General features: G+C 47.6%; 1 protein-coding gene across 6 annotated transcripts in view; it reads right to left on the bottom strand.

Moving 5' to 3' along the window:
- The window catches only part of LOC114842483 (intermembrane lipid transfer protein VPS13B-like), a 225231-nt gene that overhangs the window by 3324 nt on the left and 201045 nt on the right, over positions 1-20862 (bottom strand). For all 6 annotated transcript variants that reach the window (XM_029128029.3, XM_029128025.3, XM_029128026.3 and 3 more), the window contains exons 47-63: positions 18452-18607; positions 17126-17392; positions 15639-15722; positions 15249-15424; positions 12974-13144; positions 10868-11075; positions 9713-9901; positions 9100-9246; positions 7734-7999; positions 6569-6696; positions 6263-6459; positions 5268-5386; positions 4241-4691; positions 3861-4019; positions 3462-3690; positions 815-991; positions 290-460 (exon numbers count right to left, since the gene is read on the bottom strand). In XM_029128029.3, the coding sequence (XP_028983862.1) occupies positions 290-460; positions 815-991; positions 3462-3690; positions 3861-4019; positions 4241-4691; positions 5268-5386; positions 6263-6459; positions 6569-6696; positions 7734-7999; positions 9100-9246; positions 9713-9901; positions 10868-11075; positions 12974-13144; positions 15249-15424; positions 15639-15722; positions 17126-17392; positions 18452-18607 (3295 nt within the window). The remainder of the gene's footprint in view (positions 1-289; positions 461-814; positions 992-3461; positions 3691-3860; positions 4020-4240; positions 4692-5267; positions 5387-6262; positions 6460-6568; positions 6697-7733; positions 8000-9099; positions 9247-9712; positions 9902-10867; positions 11076-12973; positions 13145-15248; positions 15425-15638; positions 15723-17125; positions 17393-18451; positions 18608-20862) is intronic.

Here is a 20862-nt window from a genome sequence, read left to right as displayed (position 1 = left end):
CCATATGCACTGAGTGACTTGATATTGAGCCAAGAGGGTTCTTATTGGGCTTAATTGAAAACGAATACCCTTTCAAACACAAGTCGTTGCTGGATTTATCATCTATTTTTCATTTCTAGAAATCTTTTTGAAGATGTTCTAATTTCATGATTATTCCCTTTAATTTGCCTGATGGATGTTTTATCGCTTGTTTCTCACTTGTAACATGTTTTTGTCGTACTCAGAGAGAAGAGAACGGACACGTTGTGACTGTTTGAGGCCTCGACCGTGTGGGCACGGCCTGTCTTACCCAGCAAACTGATGCCGAGCCGGGACAGGCCCTGCCGCAGGCCGTCCCCCAGGCTCTCGGGGAGCTGTCGCCTCCACTCCTCCTGCCTCGTGTAGTGTTCCTCATCCAGAGACAAGCGGTCCATGTTTCTGGCCAGGCTGGTTGCTAAGTTGGTGATGGATGTCAGCGTGCCTGAATTCACATGGTGAAACTCAATAAGGCTGTGTAAATGGTGGGTGATGAGAGCCATTAATGTGTCTCATGTTACTAAATCAATTAGAAATTTAACTGGAGTTAGGGCCCCTGTGTGTTCAGAGGTAATCAGTTCACGCATGAGTTTCAGAGGTAAAGCACAGAAGAGAATGAGACAGACTTCAGGTCAACTTTAGCAAACTTTAACCCCTGATAATAAGACATTTTTGTCCTCTTGCTGTAGAAATGACCCCATTTTGACAATAACATCTGACCTCGAAACCCATATGGATCTGTACATCAACATAAGGCCAGAGCTGTAAAGCAGTTTCCCATCTGGACTTTGACTGTTACCTTTGGATATATGTTTGACGAAGGAGCTGGTCCCTCTGGACACTCCGCTGACGAAGGCCCCGGGTCCACGCGTCAGACCCTCATACGGCAGGCGGAAGAAGTCGGACACGCCGTTACCGATGCTCCGCACCAGGCTGGCAGGACTGCCCAGGATCTCCAAAGACCCCACCACCCAGCCTGAGGCAGGAACAACACAGGTTGTCACGGCAACACTGGTACAGTGGCATGATGCAATATAGACTGAATGCTTTGCCCCTTGCTGTGAGAGGCCTGTACTGACTGACCTCTAGACCTGCTTTTCACTGTTTCACACTCGGTTTGGTGGGGAACACTGACACCACACATCTGGGGTCTCTTGTGTAGATTTCCTACTAAACTTGGCGTAAGTTCAGTTGATGTATCAACCTCTACTAAGAATGAATCTACACATCCTAATCAGCGTGGAACTGAGTGCAGATGAATGAGCTGCAGGTTCCGCACAGTAGCAGAAATAAAAAAATAAAAGTGGTCTGACATAAAGGTGGGCGTGAAGCGAAGAGCGGCCGTTACCACCAAAATGTTTCAATACAGGCGCCAGGTGAAATAAGACGATCTGACCCCCGACACAGTGTTCAGCTACTAATAGGAATTCTCTACATTAAACCACCCACTAATGCTGGTGCTGAAGACAGGATGAAATTACAGGGCGCACATGTTTATGTACAACAGGAATTAACATTAAGGCCGTTAAATGATTTACTGACCACGAAGCCACCGATCTGGTACCAGCTTCAGATCTGATCCAATGAACGGATCATCGTTAGAACCAGGCACCTCGCTTCAATGTTGCTTACTGTAACTGCATTTGTCACAGATTATTTGTACGATAATGAAATAAAAATGTTTCCTGTTGGCTCATGTTTCATCCTGTGACGGTGCTTTCATAGCGATGTGTACAGTCGATGGCTCTAATCAACCAGTTGGTGATTGCGTCCCACAGAGCTGACTCAGCTCAGGGTCCACTACCCCATCTGTCTGCAGCTCCCTCTGGATGTCTCTGTTACTGGAGCCCTGGTCAGAAGCTGGATGCGGCCGACTGCAAGGCTTCTCACTGTGTCTGGCTCCAAGAACGAACGCCTCTAACGTTGTTTTGTGTTTGCACCGTTTCCCCATGTTTTTATATCCTCTCATCTAAATGCTTAATTAATTGTTAATCGTTAGTAATGGGAGTTATGGTAGTCTTCACGTGATTAACAGTTTCACAGTTTCACCTCTTTGTTTCCAATAGCTGTAGAAACGTACTAACGCCAGCGAGCTCCGTAGATCTGCGTGGAAACTTCCTGCCTCGGCTCATGATCCTTCACCTGCTCACTCCCACAGGCACGTTCACAACCTCCACCTCCTGTGAACACTGCTGCTTTTCTCTCCCTTTTTCCACACGTTTGAATACGCTCTAGCGTCATTATTTCTCCATCTCTCCTCACTATCGTATCCAGCCCTCCACACACACATACACACTTGTGCACAGAATGGCAGATGGGTCACTGTGCGATTTACAGCCTCCCACTATCTCACCTCCCTCATTCAAGCATACAGACCCCTTCAGATGGCACGGATCATTGATATTTATGCTCTGACAATTGCATCACAGAAATCAAATAGCCATTTCTCCAGACGCCAGGCCCTGCTCTGCTCTTATTCTCTGTCAGCTTGCACTTGAGTGATGGGCTCTAATGGAAGGAAACTGACTCCGGTGGGGCCTGGTGGTCATTTCTGCTTCACGCGGTCTCCTAGTTGTGGTTTTGGTAAAGCATAAATTGCTGACAAGTGCTGATGTTTACGGGACTGAGTCATGCTTTTAAACACACGCATATAGTGAAGCGTATTCATATCCCTTTAAATATCCATATGCCCATGAATCTTTGCATATATAGCCGTGGATTTACACCTGTGGGCATGTGTGTGATTCTAGTACCGTACATCCTAAAGCTAATCAGTGCCAGAGAGCGATGCTTTAACCCTCGCTCCACGATGACGCGGGGAAAGAAGATCGTGGTGAGGTGATGTGTTAAAATACAAGCAGAAATGAGGGCTCTAACGAGAGACAGTGGGAAGGAAGTGTCTGGCCAGAGCGGTGATTTCTGATGTGGAAATGACTGGGTTAAACCAGACCATGTGTGGAGGCTTTGACTAGACAGGAGGACAACGCAGGAGTGCGGTACGGAGGCTTTTCAAGGCTTTGTGATTCAGACTCAGACCTGGTGGCCGCTTACACATCAACCATAACAAACTGCTTACACAGACAGTGTGGAACATAACTTATGACTCGAAGCCTGTGATACAGCGTTAAATGACCACAACAGGAGATTCTAAATCTTTTTAAGGGCTTCTGTAATCCATATCTGGTGATTCTGGTGCTTGATAGCTTTACTGTGTAGTCTGGCACAAATCTACAGGAGCCCCTGAAAGCTCCAGAGAGCAATCATGTCAAAAGCTCAACTCTAGACTTTGTGAGAATACATTGTGAAATTTCTTACTCAAGTGCACATCCTGTTATTTCTCTGTAAATAGTGTTCAAGATTATCGCTGTGCTGGGAATATCACACACTGGCTTACACCACCCCTTGAGAGAGAGAGGGACCAACGTCAGTCTGTGCCGGCCACCTACCGGCTCTAAACAGAGCTCCGGCAGCATAGTGCATGGCCAGGGCGTGGACCAGCTGCCTGGCGGTGGTGCAGAGCGGGCCTCTCTCGAACTCCGAGAAAGACAGGGGAGTGTGGTCCGATGCGATGTAGAGCTTCAGGGAGGCGTGGATGCTGACGAGCAGGTTGATCGGGTGAATGCTTAGCTGCTGCAGGCGCACAGGATGGACCAACGCCTGCACCGACTGCCGCACCTGGATGACAGACACGCAGGAACACAAGGTGTAAGTGAGTGTTTGAGATGCAATGTCCATAAAAGGGTGTAACCACGGCAACGTGATGATACCAGGTAGCAGCACTGAGTTACTATAAGCTGCTACTTCGTCTTCTGTGCCTAAATATAGCAATAACATAATTGTTGCACCTGTTCAGGGAGGATGTGCACGGATCCCAGTGCGCCTCCTTTCTCTGCTACCGCTGGGACCATAGCACTGTTGGGGATGTAGGTGTTGAACAGGGTCTTAATGTAGTACACGAAGGTGTCTTCAAGGTAGACCCTGGCAGGCTGCAGCTGGAAGGTAACCTGAGGTACAACCAGCACAAAGCTGTAATGCTTTATGATTGGAAAAGAAAGTCATAATCTGACTTGGACACTGATTCTAAGTTTCTGAGTGATGGTCAAGTTTAGCAAAAAACAGAGTCGTAAAACAGGTTGCTATCTGGCCACGTGTTTCATAATGTCAGTTACTTGTGTGCCGTATAGTTACAAAAGTACTAATATGCAAATAGCCCTGAAGCACTGACCTCCTCCACAGTGCATCCGTCCTCAGCCAGCGTCATTCGCAGCTGCAGGAAACAGGAGCGTTTGAACTCCTCCAGGGTTTCAGGAGACTGTGTGGGGTTGGCGTCGCTGCTCCACTGCACCTTGGGGTCAGCGCCACCTCTGTGGTCCTGGCACAGCAGCACGGGGAAGTGGAAACTTGCTTGGCTGTGAAGCTGGTTGTCTACCTGCAGACTGGAGCAGTAGACCTCCACGACGGAGCCGCGGGGCATCAGAGCGAAGACGGGTGCTGCCTCCGTGCAAGGGTCCAGTGCCAGCTCTGGGGGGAGGAGGGTCGCTGCCGGAGACAGGCTGAGCAGCAGCTTGGTCAGGGTCAGTCTCAGCAGCTCGACGGACCTGGATGGACTGGTGATGTCATCACTCAGCGCCACACTGGCTTCATTAAGCAGAACTCTGAAGGACAACTTGGAAGACCTAAAATTAAAAAAATACGTCAGAGCAATGTATGATAGAGTAACGTGGTTTTCTTATGAAAGAGTTTATATAAATTCACGAGTTGCTGTTGCTGATTATTTGTAGAGACGCACGCACGCACGCACGCACGCACGCACGCACGCACGCACGCACGCACGCACGCACGCACGCACGCACGCACGCACGGTCTGAGATCATTTGTTTACATTTAGCTAATGTGATTATATTAATTTCCTGTTTTGCCAAAATGACAAAGCAGCCTATGTGTTGATGTAATGGAATAAAGCTGCAATATCACATTCTACAGTACAGCTAATTTCACTCGTGGCAATGCAGGGAGGTTTTATTGCCCTCCTGTGGTGAAAATGATCCGTGTTTCTTCACGTTTGAAGTCTAGAAACAGCTGCAGCATGAAAACATTGCTGTTACCAATATACATAAAGCAGACTGAAGTGAACAATAAAAGGTGGATACCTCCAGGTTACGAAGAACAACGTGCTTGGGTGATTTGTTGTGGTTCAAATGTACAGGGAGCATAAAACAACAAGCATAAACCCAGTGGCTGTGCTCACGTACCTGCAGTGCTGGTTGATTACAGCGTCCACACTGCCCTCTGGTGCCAGACACAGAACCAGGGTGCCTCTCTCATATGCCACGTCTATGTAGAGGCAGCCGAACCCAGGCAGGAACACCACCTGGATGACCACACAGTAGAGACCTGGGTCAGGTGGACCCTGACACTGACCCCACCGGTTCTGTACTCAACGCTGTGTGTGTTGGAGTCAGACTTTCAGGTCTGGAGTGATCAGTCCCTCGTGTGGAGCGGAAGCAGACCCCCACTGAATCCACTGCCAAGCAGTCACAACATCTCCAACCTCTGACCCCCATCAGAGAGGTCAGACACAGACCTCACAGTAACCAGAGATACACAGCTTCAAGCTCAAGCCCAACCTGCAGAAGGTTAGACACAACATAACCTCACACTTCTACAATGCCCAGACCAAAAATACTTAGACTGGCTTGTTACCTAACCTCAAACACACATACTCAGGCCCTTAGCTAGCTATGAGGACACTCTTTAACATATCCTATCCTTACACTAACAATCACAACTGAATGTCTAACCCCAACCCCTAACCCAACTCAAACCTTGAGCCCAAACCCAAACCCTGAAGCAGCCTCTGTTAATTCTGTCCATTCTGCAGCCTCACACAATCTGGATCATAATCATAACAGATTTTTCCTAATATAATACAAATCAGGTTTGGGGGAATTACTGCTTGTCACAATGGGTCTGGCTCTTATTAGTAAGTAAGTTAAATTAAAGAAGCCTGTGACTGAACTACTGTCATCAGCTCCACCTAACCGTTATAGACAATGTTTTGTTAGTCCTTGGGGCAGCGATATCAAATTCTCCAATGAAAGTAATGACAAGGGCAGATGAGATCTGCACATTTTAGAAAAGAGTCAGTAGAAAGGTTAGCAAAACTGGGACCACACGGGTCACACTGCATGGGGAAGGAAGGGGCTCCACATGTTTCTGCCCATGCTGCCTGCCTGCGTGGTTTGACCTGAGTTCCTGGACAGTTGATATCGATGGGGTCGGTCCAGGCGGTGGGGCTGTGGTCCGATGTGGTTTTCAGCAGCAGTGTGGGCAGCATCTCTTTCTGCCTGCACTCAGGGAAAGTGGAGAAGTGGTGGTAGAGCTCGTGGTGCACAGAGCAGTTAGCAGCCAGAGGACGACAGTACACCTCAGTCCTTGGAGTTTCTGTGACAGACACGGTGAAAGATAGTGGAAGAGAACAAGAACAGGTTAGTCCACAATACTTGGCGTAAGGGCACTGGACACTGAACATCCTTCCCAGGATCTTTCCTACCTTTGACATTTTCTTTCAGCAGCAGTGGGATCGGACACTTATTGTGGATCAGCATACGAGGACACGGGTCCTCATTCAGAGTGATGTATGTCACCCCAAGGTGCTCCTGGTGTGTGAGTACTATGGCTCTGCAAACAAACATAAATACACAAGCCCATAAATAAAATGTCCCCAGACAGCTCGTATCCTAAACCCCCTGACCACACAGAGCTCACACCCTACCACCGCGTCAAGCATCACATTACTGCTATGTCCATTTGCAAATCTCTGAGGTGCATCCATGGGCTGAGCCCTAATTGAATCCAGGCAAAGACACACCAACTGAGAGAGTGTGTGTGTGTGTGTGTGTGTGTGTGTGTGTGTGTGTGTGTGTGTGTGTGTGTGTGTGTGTGTGTGTGTGTGTGTGTGTGTGTGTGTGTGTGTGTGTGTGCATGGATTCACAGAACTCAGTAACAAGTGACGATCACTGGTAAGTGATGAGCTGATGCCCTCAAGAAGACTTCTGCTAAGACTAACACGAAGTGACCTACAAAATTCTAAATAAGTCCATTTCAACCACTGAACATTTAAATCGACAGTTTAGTCTGTTCTGTCGGCTCCTGTCTCGCTGCAAAAAGAAAACACGCGTCAGAAAGCAGTGTTTTGTATCACTGTACACTTCTGTGTATAATGTGATCTGTGAGCCATGCTTCCAAAACATGTCTGGGCTAAATGACAAACCAGATTAAGGCTCTGCTGTATACACGTAACTAGGCTACTACAGTGCAAACAAATGCACTTCAATGGCTGTTACCTAATGCATGTACAGTAAATGCACTGTGTGATGCTTGTCTTTGTTTTTAGGGAGTCATCTGTATGAATGGCACAAGCCAGGAGGAGCCCAGCTGACGACTCAAACACCACAATCTAAGGCACGTTCGCTGTCCACCTGAGGTGAGAGTACAGCTGAGAGGACGTAAAAATGGAACACGGACATGAAGAATCACCAGCTAGGAGGCCAACAGTGGAAACGCTGAGAGCATTTCTGCGTCATCTGCAGGATTTAACAAGCTCTGACCAGCTACAGTGTGTCGCCGTTTGATGTTTAATGTGGGCTTGGGTTCCGTACCGTGGCTCCAAATGGGCTGTCACAGCCAGCAAATCACAAATGCTCCGCTTCACCCACCTGCTGCTCAGGCCACCGCCAGAGTCCGGCGCCCCAGGAACAGACAAACTCTGCCTGGGGAAGTCGAGGCGGACGGGGGCAGGGAGGCTCCACTCTGCAGACCCAAAGCTGAAGAGCATGTGTCTGACAGGCAGCGGGAACTCCACCTTTTCTGGGTTACTGGTTTGGACGCAGTCCCAGTATGGCACCGAGCACTGCTTGTCCAGGGATGAGTCTTCACAGGGAGCCAGGCTCAGCACTGCTGTCTCTGGGATCTCACAGAGCAGCTGGGAGGACATAAAAGCAACAGGTCAGAAATGAGAGAAAGAACACTTTAACGAACAAGAGAAATATGTAAGAAGCCAGTGAAGGTAAGGACAGAGGGAAGGAGATGAATACGGATGAAGGGCAGGAGGGTGTGGACAAAAGCCCACATTTGAGAAGCGTATGGGACGCGGAGGCAAAGACTGAAAGAAAGTTGGACGGCAGAGAAGATGCAAGTGATTACAGCAAAAAATACATAGTAAAACCACATTGTTATTGTACTCTCTTCTTTCTCCCACTGAGCTTAGCGCTAAATTGGTAGCAGAAAAGCCCTGCTGTGCTGATTTAGCAGCCAGTGAGCAGTGAGCAGTCGAGGGCTGCGGGGATTAGGCCTAAGCATGATGAATAGACCAACTAAAAAAGCATTCCTAGCCCTGTTTGTGGTCTGTGTTATTGTTAAGCCCAGTGCCTGCTGTTTGCTTTTTTGACTTATGATTTTTTTTTTTCAGTTTTTCAGTGAATTAGTGGCAACTGGCAAGCTCTGCCATCCTTCTTTAAGGGGATCTGAAGGCTCGTTAGATGACATCACCGCATTGTTGCTTTCTTTGGGGACAAGCAGCAGATGAAAGTGAGAAGGGAAACCTGCATCCAATTCTGGGTGTTTGTCTAATGTTCCTATGAAGTGCCATTGCCACATGGTGAGAACAGCGGAGGCAGCGAAGGGGGAGCTTGATGGAAAACGGCTTGCTGCATCTCTGCAGTGTGTGTGTGTGTGTGAGCAGCAGTGTTGGGGCGGGATGTGTCTGAGTAATGTGCGTGGGGAATATACTATATGCGTGAAGCTTCAGAGATTTCAGCGGAACAGAACAGACATGATGCAGGGCCATTACACACAAATTACCACACACCAATGTGGACTTTATGGTTATGAGGTAGCAGAATGGAATCGAAGCCATGAGTCCAGGGTTTGCACCGTTTCTACCGGGTCTGAGGGAGTTGGAGGCGAGTGGAGGGTGATGTAAGGAGGAGGAGGTGGAGGGTCCCCTCCTTGGAGTCCTACTTATTACCTGCGTGTTATGTGTGGCCCAGTTAAAGGCCACTGCTAGGTGTTGATCCAATGTACCTGCTCGTCGGTCGTCAGGGAGTTGTCCGTCAGCAGGGGCCTGTACTGTATCGCGTAATCAGTGTTGTTGACCAGAACCGTTCTGTCTTCTATCTGTAGAATCTGGATGCCATGTCTCACCACAGACGAAACGCAGAATTGACACAGCTACGGGGGGAAAACAGCAAACAGTAATTTGTCGGCTGAAAATGAATGAGAAAAAACATCCCTGTTATATCACATAAGACATCTGTGTGTCGTCTTCATGTGGTGGGATGCAGCGTTAATAAAGTTTCTGGACTGATTAAATACACATGTAAACCTTCACTCATTTGTTGCCCGCTGCACATTTAATCAACAGTCTTCAGCTATAATACACATAAACTGTCCCAAATCATTTTCATGACTGAAAGAGATATAAAGCTACAAAGTTAGAAGTGTTAGAATATCGCCTGACAATATGAAACACGCTGTCTAAAACACACGGACGAATTACTACCAAGTGAGTCCATTAAAGCCAAACGCGTGTCGACTTCTGGTAATTCGATAAAATACTTTCCCCGTTTCAAACGATCGGTAAGCGGCGCTGCCTAAAAGTTACATAAGCGGTAGAGTTTCACCATTGTTCCCTCACCTTCTGTTTTCCAGGGAAGGCTCCCAGTGTGATGTCAGCTTCCACATATCCCTCCTCGTCCAGAGTGACCACGTCTGAGCTCGAGCCCTCCTTCCATCTGGGAGACGTCAGGTCGTGGACCAGTTTCAGTGCCGCAGACTTGTGCACAGTGTTAGTGTGGGCCCAGTAGATGCCTATTTGGAAGGCTTCCTAGACGAAGGAAGACAGTGGGTGAATGTATTATAACCATTCAATTTATTATATATATCAATCGACTCGTGCTTAGATCTGAACTTCCTCTTTGCTCAGTGTTACATGTTCAACAGCAGCGATGCTTTGCTTGTTTCTATTCCACAGATTTCAACACACCCACAGCTTTTTATGGTGTTTCTTTGTACTGAACCGTATCTGCAAATTGTTCTTTGATACATACTGTCTGTCTTCCAGCTCAGCTGTGGATTAATGGCAGAGAAACCTCTGTACGTGTGTTACACTGACGGGAGAAAACCATGTGCAGACCTCTTCTTCTGATCTCAGAAGTGAAAAGACATGCCTAGAATACACGGTGACAGCACTTGGCTGCACGCGGAGGCCGAGAAGGAACGTTCCTGTGACGCGGCTCTGCTGAATGAGCTCAGGTTCTGTGTGTATTAGTCAGGACTGAAACAAGAAAAGAGCTCTCATAATGAAGGCTGTCACGTCATGAAATGACAGACTTCCAGGTCTTGATCTAAAGAAAAAAAAGCTATTCAGTTTAATATTAGGATCAGTGAAGCTTGGAAAGTATCAGAGTCTGAATTTGGCTCAGATGAAAAAATGTAAAGCTGAGAGTTCTGAAACGCTACGAAGGGCGCCACTGATAACGGTGGTCATCAGTCGCCCAGTAAACGCTGTAACACAGTAAAACCCAGTAAAATCTGTGTAGATATCATTAAAAAAACACATCCAAGTTGTACAAGACGTTCACTCAACCTGTGACAACAGCAACATCCGCTGTGGCCTCGAGGGAAAGATTTCTAAAGTCTAAGAAAATAACACCAATGATGTCATCGAGTTTATCTTAATAAAAATCGATGTTATGATTGGACAAAAAATACAGACATGGGATTTGCATAACAGGTTTTTGATAAGGTACAAAGGAAGCAGGTGTAGAGTGGTCTACACACAGAGCTGTACCTTGAAGTTGGGCGGTACTATGACCTTGCCGGCTGGTATTTGGAGCACGATGGTCTCCCCCTCAAAAAGCCAGAGGTCCCACTGGGAGTGGTTGGTGAGCAGGGCCCAGGGCAGCAGCTCCACCAGCAGCGTGTTCAGGCCGGACTTCCAGCAGGATAGTTTCACCTGCATGGGGCTGTCCCACTGGGCAACGGGCTCTAAGGCAGCCCTGAGGACACACAACACACAGCTATGGAAGGAACCTTACTGTTACAGGCACAGATGCTCCTGGATTTACCCTGTATACAAAGACTAAAGCTGCGAATGTTAGTATTATACAATTCATATACTGCCGTTCTACCGACCATTAACATGCTGACAACAGACACACAGGCTAAACAAATACCGTACACAGAAAAAAATGGTGTGCAAACAACTTACGCAATACAAAGAGAATGGTTAGCAAAGCATGTGGGAGCACACATGGGCACGCTGAGAGACACAAACAGACAGACAGACAGACAGACAGAAACACACAAAGCCCTTCACCACCGATCCACTGACACAGCAGTCATTTCTTAGTAATCACGGTCTTATGAGGCCGCAGCAGCTCAGAGCCAAACAAACAGCTCCTTCAGCTTCCTCCTGGAGTTCAAAGGCGGCCACGTCCTCCCTTCCTCCACGCGTCCCAATAACCTGCCGTGCCCACCTGACCCCACAGGAGGCACGTGGGAGTTACAGAGCTCACACAGAAGGTAGCAGGACGACCAAAACCTGCCAGCGAGGCTTCAGTGCACGCACTCCAATCGCTGCCGGCAGCAGTGGGGGGCTGTTTGTTTAATGGTTGTGGAGGTGCCTTGATGCCATTACGATCCAGCAGAAAGAAAAATAACATTTACTACTTTCAACTTCCTCTGCCCCTTAAAGACACATGATTCACACACTAACTGCCTGCTCTGGTTTCTCCGCGGTGCCGAGGAGACCCCAGCCTCCCAACGCTAAACCATATCACTGCTCCCTTTAAGGGAAGTATGCAAATTAAACTGTGGCTTTCAGTTCCTGCCCAAGTGTGCAGCACATTTATAGATAGCGATCAGCGCTATTAATCCACGTTTCCTTGCGTTTGCTCTCGTACTTCAGACAAACACACACTTGACACACGTGAGGACTGAAAACGCAAAAGAGGCCGACAGAGAACCTCAACACCAAACAGCACAGAGCAGCCATCCACTGAGGCAGTGACACGCAAAGGTGAGGCATCCTCAGACAGAGTGTGTGTGCGTGCGTGAGTGCGCGCGCATGTGTGTGTGTGCGTGCGTGTGTGCGTGTGTGTGTGTGCTTGTGTGTGCGTGCGTGCGTGCGTGTGTGTGCGTGCATGTGTGCATGCGTGCGCGTGCGCGTGTGTGTGACTGTAGCTTTGTCTATGTAGAGCTGAGAACCCCAGTCGACCACAGGCCGACATGTGGCCCACATGTCCAGCAGATCCACTGGGACTCGGCAGCTCGGAGCCTGGGAGAGCGCGCCAGACTGCGTATCGCATCGCTGCTCTCAAGATGTGATTGCCTCGTGACAAAAGACGTTTCCCAGATATACATATATGCATCCCTCATCAAGCTGGCACACGCTGGACCCTTTGCGAGACCTTTGCCAAGTTTTTAACTCGACACAAGCTTCCCGACTTGTGTGAGAAATTGGGACTGTCACAGAGCGGCGGCCTAAATCTCCGGCCTGTGGGGACCACAGTGGGATCACTGCTAACATCTGATGCATGGCTCTGCATTGTCTTTGCAGCAAACGGTTTTATTATGTGAACAAAGACTTGACAATAAAGAGAAGCCTCCGTCATTAAAGACTCACTTGCACAACTCTGTGCTTGGAGGAGGGAAGCTGTAAGAAGCCAGCTATTAAAACACAAAAACACACTGGTGGGTGTTGATGAAATCCGTGTTATGAATTCTTGAAAGTCAGATTTAGTGCCTGCCACAGACGAGCCATAACCCAGATGAAAAGGAATTGTGCATGTTGACTTATGACAAAGGATTAAGACGTGCCATGGACTGTTAGCGCTCCCAGCGTGCATTGTGGGCTATGGGTTCCTTAGTGCAAACACACTGAGCAGACACGGACCTGTCCTTCTCCTTCGTGACGTACGGCCACGGTGTTTCCGCCGACGTCTTCGGTCCATAGAAATCAGCCAAGACGTGCTCCAGGTTGTCCTGGTTCCCAGTCTTGTTGAGTATCTGTTTGATTAGGGTGGTAGAGATTGGCACAGCACAGTGGGAAGCTTCTTCATCGTCCCTACAGGAAAGGGCCAGAACACAAACCTATTACAGATCTCTCTAACAAGACATGCATGTGTGTTGTTTTGTTCCTTAGCAGTGATGCTCTGCCAGCCAACCACTGGTCAAGCTGACTTCACTTACTAGTCTTCTCATTCTCATGGATACTATGATAAGAGTTTGCTGGAAATGATTACTCACACAGCTCCGAGGTCAATCAGTCTGATTTTGAACAAGACATCTCAGTGTCAGCTGACTACTCCCATTGTTCTGTCGAGAAAACTAAAAGTGACCTCCGGGTAAACTCTGCCTTTACCCTGAAACCTCAAAGCGGCTGAATCTGGCTTTTGTTTTGGACTTTTCTTCCAGACATGCAGTTTTGCCTTACAAACACAAATTCACAAAGATCATAAGACCGGCTTAACAGCAGTAAATAATCCTACTGGATACCTCAGACACTGGTCAATTATGGTTTAACAACAAGAAGAACTAAATCCAAACACTGTAATGGCTTCCTCTCTTCCACTGGGAAGCTGCCAGTTCCACTTGGCTAAGGCCAAGCAGCCCCTTTAGCCCAGAGCACAAGTTTATTAATAGAGCCCATTGTGCTATAAAAGGAACAGGGGTTGCAGCTTATAGATCTGGGGCAAGAGAGACGAGCTGGACAAGGTGTTGACTGGAAACCTTTCATTCACAGCTGTTCCTGCGGGGGAGAATGGAGGAGGCTTCCGACTGAAGCCCTCAGTTCTGCGGCGGCAGTGAGGGGAGCGGGACGTGATGGTTCTAGTTAGGACCTGTCTGTGTCTCTTGTGTTGCAGACCACAGTTCTGCTCTCTACCTCATCCATTAGAGCCCACAAGTATGTGTAATTACAGGAAGGAGCTGACCAGCCGACGTTCAGCGTTGGTTCTGTCCTAGAGGTCCAACAGGACGCGTACATGTGCAAAGGCACGTTTACAGTTGTGGCTTATGTGCGTTTGTGAAGACAGAGCAAGAAAGACGAAGCGCTTGGAGGAGCACCAGCAGCACAGGGGCCTCATATATTCCCAGTCGCTGTACAGCCACTGTGGCTCTTTTATGGCAGCTGAAATCAAAACAAACTTTGTGACCAGATATCTAAACACGCTACAGCAACAAAGAAAAAAAAATCCTCCTCTCGAGGGGAAAGACGATTACACTCAACATTTACTTTGTATATTCAGATCACCACTGGTCGCTGTCGCTGGGTGATTTCTCCTCCACCAATTCACATAAAACAACATAAATTACAGATAAACAGATAACAAATACAGTAGGAACAACAGCAATACAGCGCAGACATGTGGTAGTTGTTGCTCCTGGGGCCATCCATACCCAAACATAAACACTCATGTTACTGAAATACACTCTGGACCAGAACATCTGTCATTTATACGTCTGTCACATGACACATTAAGCATCGCTGGGATGTCATTAGATTATAGAACCTACATATGAATTACAGATGCATGGCATTTCTTCTACGGGCAAACTGTAACGCAACCAAACCTTTTGACAAGTGATTGAGCTCCGTGTGCCGCGCTGTGATAGTGTGGAAGGAGCCGCCTCCTGCAGCAGGACGCAGACAGAAAGTGAGAACACAGACTCAGGCCTGGGACGCTCTCTGCCCACGATGAAGTGGGGACTGTCACACTCTGTGTCTGTGCTGGCACGACAGTGACAGACACGGACCACACACATATGCGATGACACATGTGCGCACACACGCAGTCTATTCATCCACCCACGCAAACACATGTGAACGCTCACAAACCCGCATACACAGGTCTTAATATATTTGTGGGGACACTGGGGCCTTTTCTATCCCATTACTCCAACCTAGTCATCAAAAGTAACTCTAACCAGAATCCTTTACCTACTTCTAGTTCCAAACTTCAGCACTTTGAAGCCATGTGGACCACTCATATTATCCTAAAACTAAAGAAAGACTTGTGCCCACACCCAAACAACCCATCTCCTGCTGATATCAATCATGTCTTCATTTCTGTGTGAAAACATCATGAGGCATAAAAAGAGCTAACCGGTGCTGTAACAGGTGCATGGAAATAAAACAAGAGGCTTGAAGTGGTCTACTGGTCTGTTACCTGGCCTGGAAGGTGAGATGGTGAGTGAGGCCCGCCTCAGTGTTTAACAGGGGCTCCTCCAGGCCCTGTCCAGGTACCAGCTGGCTCTCTCTCAGTCCCAGACTCCTCTTCTCTACATGAACCAGTACAGGATCTGGCAAGTGGCTCCTCATCACAAACAGTGGACTGAAAACCACCTGAAGCACAGGATTCACACACAACAACCATCAACTAGAACTGAACAAGCAAAAGAGACACTTTCATTCTGGATCAAACTCAAGTATGGAAACATTTTTGGGCTGTAGCAAGTGTACACGTACAGTATGGTAACTCCTGCACAGGTGCTGGTCGGATAATAGCATATTAAAAAAAGAAAAACACTGCATGTAGGTGTGTTTGTGAGATACTCACTACTCTCTGTTGCATGTGAGAGTCAGGTTCGATAGTGATGAGAGTGCACCACACATAGAGTAGTGAACCACTGGAACAGGGCACCTGAAAGAGGCAACATACTGCAGCTGTAGATGTCGTCAGTTGTTAGGATAAAAAGAAAAGACAGGATTTCATTTAAACAGAAGCCAGTTCATGTTGAGGCCAACACAGTGACGGAATTAGACATAAAGAACATTCAGTTTTAACATACAGGCCCTTGCACAATAACATTAGTGGGGTGTAGGAGTGAAACCTTGGTCAAAATGATGTGCTATATGCCTGATCCTCTAAAACACTATGAGGTTATGATGACCTGCTGTGCTTTGTCAAAAAGGACAGGAGCAAAAACCCCTGTGGAAAATAAACTTTGGGGTGGAAGAAGATAAGATATGAGGCACAGGAAGGAGTTCAGATGGATCACAGACAGTTTGTTTTAGGACTGAGACGAGAAAGGAGGTGCACAACAGGAGAGAGTCTGAGGAAGAAACAGGTAGACAAGATGGATACCCGGGGATTAAGTAATATAAAAAGGAGTTTACTGCTGCGTGATGGATGAGTGAGCCGGTGTGTGGGTGAGAGCCTGAAAAGGGGAGGCAACAGCAGAGTGAAACAGCAGGAGACAGATGGAGATATAGAGATCTAAGAAGCCAGCTACTAGTTCAGGCAGCTCTCTCATTCAGAGCCAGCCCTCCATATGTGTAATGAATGGCAGCACTGAGCATAAGAGATAACAGCCGAGGCTGGAGTGGAGTCAGATGAAGAGCTGCTCAGACCCACGCACAGAAGCTGGAGCGGTACAATGGCTAGCTGTTAACAGCATGGGGCTTATAAAGTAGGAAAACAATAATAGAGGGATGCACGACGACAGAGGATAGCAATAATAAAGAACAAGAGCTGGAGCAGCGGGGACGGAGGGAAGGAGCGCTAGTCTGGCCGTCGTCCAGTGGTTTGAAGGTCCCTTTAAAGCCTCAAAGCCTCTCCCTGTGCCCACATATCAGCTAGTATTTCCTGTCTATGGTTAGTGTTGTTATGAGAGCGCATAAACTGTGCTCTCTGCCTCTCAACATGGTTGGGTTACGGCTTGGACGGCCTTTGTAAGACTATCTGAAGGAAAGATCTCAATCTGCTGTGTAGCAGCGAGCAGCGGCATGCAGGGTCTGCCAGCGTGGCCACCCAGGAGGAGAGGATCCGGTCACCGTTGGTGGTCTAGTCACCAGCTCCAAACATGTGTGATGGAGAGCTGGCTGTAAGTGATGCTGCGGTGCACTGTGTTTCTATCTGTGTTTGTCTGGCGAGCATGTTCGGATTCTACCGGGACAATGGACTACAGTCATGAAGCCTTTCTGACTGCCAAAACAAGCAGGTCGTGATTAGCACTCCCGTCTCCGAGCTGAAGACATCAAAATGTACAATTTACCATTACTTTTAGTCAAAAGCTCGCTCATCCATCACAGCGGTAACCCTACCTGCACAACGGAGCTGCTGTTTCCCTTGTCCCTCCTCTCCAGCTGGACGTCCTGAGACCAGTCTTCGTCCCCTCGCGCCCTGACACACAGCTCCGTCATCTCTGCGTCCTCCAGGACGTAGGACGGCAGCTTGGCCCCGGCCTCCAGGCACTCGCAGTGCTCCCTCACCACCGTCTGATTGTCAGGCCCCACGTAGTGCTGCACCACCCGAAGCTCAATGTCCTGGGTCAAATAACTGCACATCACCTGCCGCCCGCAGATTATTACCTGCAGAAGGGGAGAAAGAGAATTGGCACAGATAGAAACTAGCAAGTGGAACACATTAACTGTGAATGTAATAAAAATAACAATAATAATAACTCATTTTATTTATAAATCACTTTACATTTGAGATTCAAAGTGCTAGTTTTAGTTTCAACACTAAGCCCTAAATCTAAAAACCTGACACCAAGTCCCAAGTGTAACAGGCTTGTTGTTGTTAATTTCTGTGTTGTTACTGTATATTCTCAGGACACAGATTACTTGGCAGGACATGTGCTATGTATGTGTCTTAGCACACACGTGTGTTCAGCAGTCAGCGGTAATGTACGCACACACTACAACATACGTCCATTCACATTCCCCATCCTCTGCTTTCATTTTGCACACATGTATAAGCAGAGAGGAAAACAGAAGAGAAAGTGAGACAGATTAACATAAGCCACAGAATTAAACGTGTGTAATAAAATAATGTGAAGAAAATAAATGTAAGTCAAACAACAAACACAAGGCAGAAACCTATTTCCTCTCTAGTGAAGCCAAAGCTTTGTGTCGTGAATCACACGTACAGACAAGTTTGTTCAATTTGAAAAATAAAACTGCCAGACAAAAGTCTCCAGCCTTCCTTTTCAGATAGTATTTTTTGGTTTAAAGCTGACGGTTTGGCTCCATAGACGTGACCAACAGCCTGTCACTGAATGCAGTGGGAAGGAAATGTAAGCAAAGCCTGGGACAGACAGAACAAGGAATGTGAGAGGCAGCGTGTTTTGTCTGGAGGACCAGAGAGAGACATGTGTGCAACCTGACACTGTTTATATAACAACGTGTCACCGCTGCCGTCTGATGGCATCATGTATTTTCAGGAATACAGCAAGTCCAGCTCCTATTTGTGGAAAACTCCAATCATGATTCACCGCTATTCTTGGTTCGAACTTTTAAATTTGGCAGCTCTATGATGAATGGTTGGTTTGTGATTTCTTTTGATCTCAATGAATTGGTCAGTTCTAGTGTGTTTTGGCTTCAGGCTCCTAACCTTCTTGTTGCAGTGCTATAGAACGTGCACTGTACCTGTTTCTGGACCCCACTGAGCTGCAGAACCTTGATGATGAGGGAGGCGGTGCGTCCTTTGTACTGAATGGTCCTTAGAATAGTCCCCACGTTGTTGACGCTGAAGGCCTCTGACCAGCGCCAGTTCCCCCATCCCTCGATGCAGATGTGCAGCAGCTGTGGGATGGGACAGACCAGGACACACACACAAAAACAGAGACTGAGGACAGCAGACATCAGAGGTATTCATGTCCTTTATTTATCCATGAGCAGAAGGCAAGTAAACAACAGGATTCTTTGTTTGGAAGGTTTTGTTGAGGGGGGGGGGGGGGGTCCAACAAAGTTCCTGTTTACCAGGCCTGCTGCTGCTGCTGCTGCAAGTAGAAATGGTTGCACACAATAAACTGACTGGTGGAAAACAGCTGATGTGGAAGCTCGTTACGGAGTGTGTGAGTGTGTGTGTGTGTGTGTGTGTGTGTGTGTGTGTGTGTGTGTACTTTTGCGGTTGGATGTCGAGGACTATGTTTTGCACACATCTAAATAAGCGGCAGAGAGTTTGGCTTTCAACCATTTCGGCCTCGTATCCATCACTTCAGTGTGGAGCACATCCATGTGTGTGGCTGGGCATAAACACACACACACTCAGGAGGACAGCAACAAACAGACCGGGGCCAAATCCTTGGATGTTCAAACAACTTTATAGTGGTGACAATTTTTCCAACCATCCACCACAAAATCCCATGTATTGTTGGTCACAACATGGCAGTGGGGCTGAAAGTATGCGAAGAAGCCAAATCAGCATCTGAGGCGTAGCACTATCTGTGGGGCTATGTCCACATCACAACGTATGCAGCACATGGGCTGATTGAGTGCTACAGCGCTACAGATCTGTCCGTTTGCCGGATGCTGAGAGCTACATGGGAGATTTATCTATGGGGGGGGGGGTGGGGGGGTGGGGGGGTGGGGGGGGGTGGGGACTCTGCAACCTCCTCACCTCAGTCAGCTGGCTGAACTTCCACCTGGCTGAACGCGCTATGTCACTGCCAACATGCTTTCAAAGTTGCAGGAAAAGGACGAGAGAGAACGTGAGAAAGACAAAGAATGTGTGTTCAAAAACACGGGAAGAGAAAGACGTGGGCTCGGGGCTCGGGTTTAATAATCTCCCCGAGGAGCAGAGGCCAGATTCAAACGCTGAAAAGTACTGTATTTTTGGAGATTTACACATTGGCTCGTTGTTCCTGCGCCGAACATTTAGGCAATCTGCTTAAAGGAAAACAAATTAATCGCAATGTCAAAGAGTGAGAGGACACTGTGGTCAAGACCTCCTATGTTTCTGTCCACTGTCATCTTTCAGCACTGTTTGAAGACGGATTTCTTTACAATAACATTCCTAATCAAACCCTGAATTCGCTCTCTTGCGTCCATCCGTCCTCCCTGTCGACTGAGTGAAGATCACATCATTTCTCTGATCTCCTGCCTGGTGGATTTACTCATGGGGAAAGTGGCAGCGTGGTGTAAACATCCAGGTGGCAGAGGTTAAGGTTAAGCCCAGGGATGGCGAACTACCAGATGATTCCCTTAACCAGCAGTAACATTATAATCAAGACCAGTTAGGATCACGGTGGTTTGAGGATCACTTTGAAAATAACTGTAATTTGCAATTTTCTGCCATTTGGCTCCCAGTCTCTCTTTAAGTGACCTGCCAGTGGATGAGATTGAAAGCTTTTAATTTGCCTTCAATCTCAAAACCTTGCCTTAGTATTAAGTTTTAGAAATGGCCTGCGTATGAAAGTTTGACTTACTGGACTGGTGTTAATTATGGTCAGAGTCTTGCGGTGGCAGGGAGCTCTACTGTGCCTCAGCACCATCTGCGAGCAGCGATTTGTTATTTCAACACTTCTTTACCCCTTTAACCCCTCTGTCCCCCCCGTTCTCCACTCACTTGATCACGCCTGCGGCTCAACTTGACCTTTAAAGGAGGAGTCATAATAATGTCTCTCCTCAAACTTCAAACACCCGCTGCCATTCTTGTTTTAATTCATCACTGCTCTGACTCAAGTGATGGAAGAAAAAAAATAATAAAACACAAAACAGCAGTGACACGCATGAACTGGACACGTAGGTCAAAAAGAATGAAAAATAAGAAGGGCACAGCCTCTGTCTAACGTAGGAGAAGCGTCGGCCAACTTAATTTAACTATACAATTATACAAATCAAATAACTCACCATTGCCTGCACCCAGCGTTTCAGTTTGCATGTTGCGCCCTAAGCATGTTAAGAAACCATAGTCACATCTGTCTTCCAAATTAAAGACCTCTGACCTCATAAATAACCCAGGTCTTAGATGGGAAGCTGGCTGTGTCGGTATTTGACTGGAGTCGCCTGCTAAGTTGACAAACAACACAACTGCTCTACAACATGTGGAAACATAG

Source organism: Betta splendens, chromosome 16 (genome assembly GCF_900634795.4).
Source record: "Betta splendens chromosome 16, fBetSpl5.4, whole genome shotgun sequence".
In the NCBI taxonomy this organism is placed as follows: domain Eukaryota; kingdom Metazoa; phylum Chordata; class Actinopteri; order Anabantiformes; family Osphronemidae; genus Betta; species Betta splendens.
Note: the sequence above shows the minus strand (reverse complement) of the source record. Positions and strands in the feature narration are given on the sequence as shown.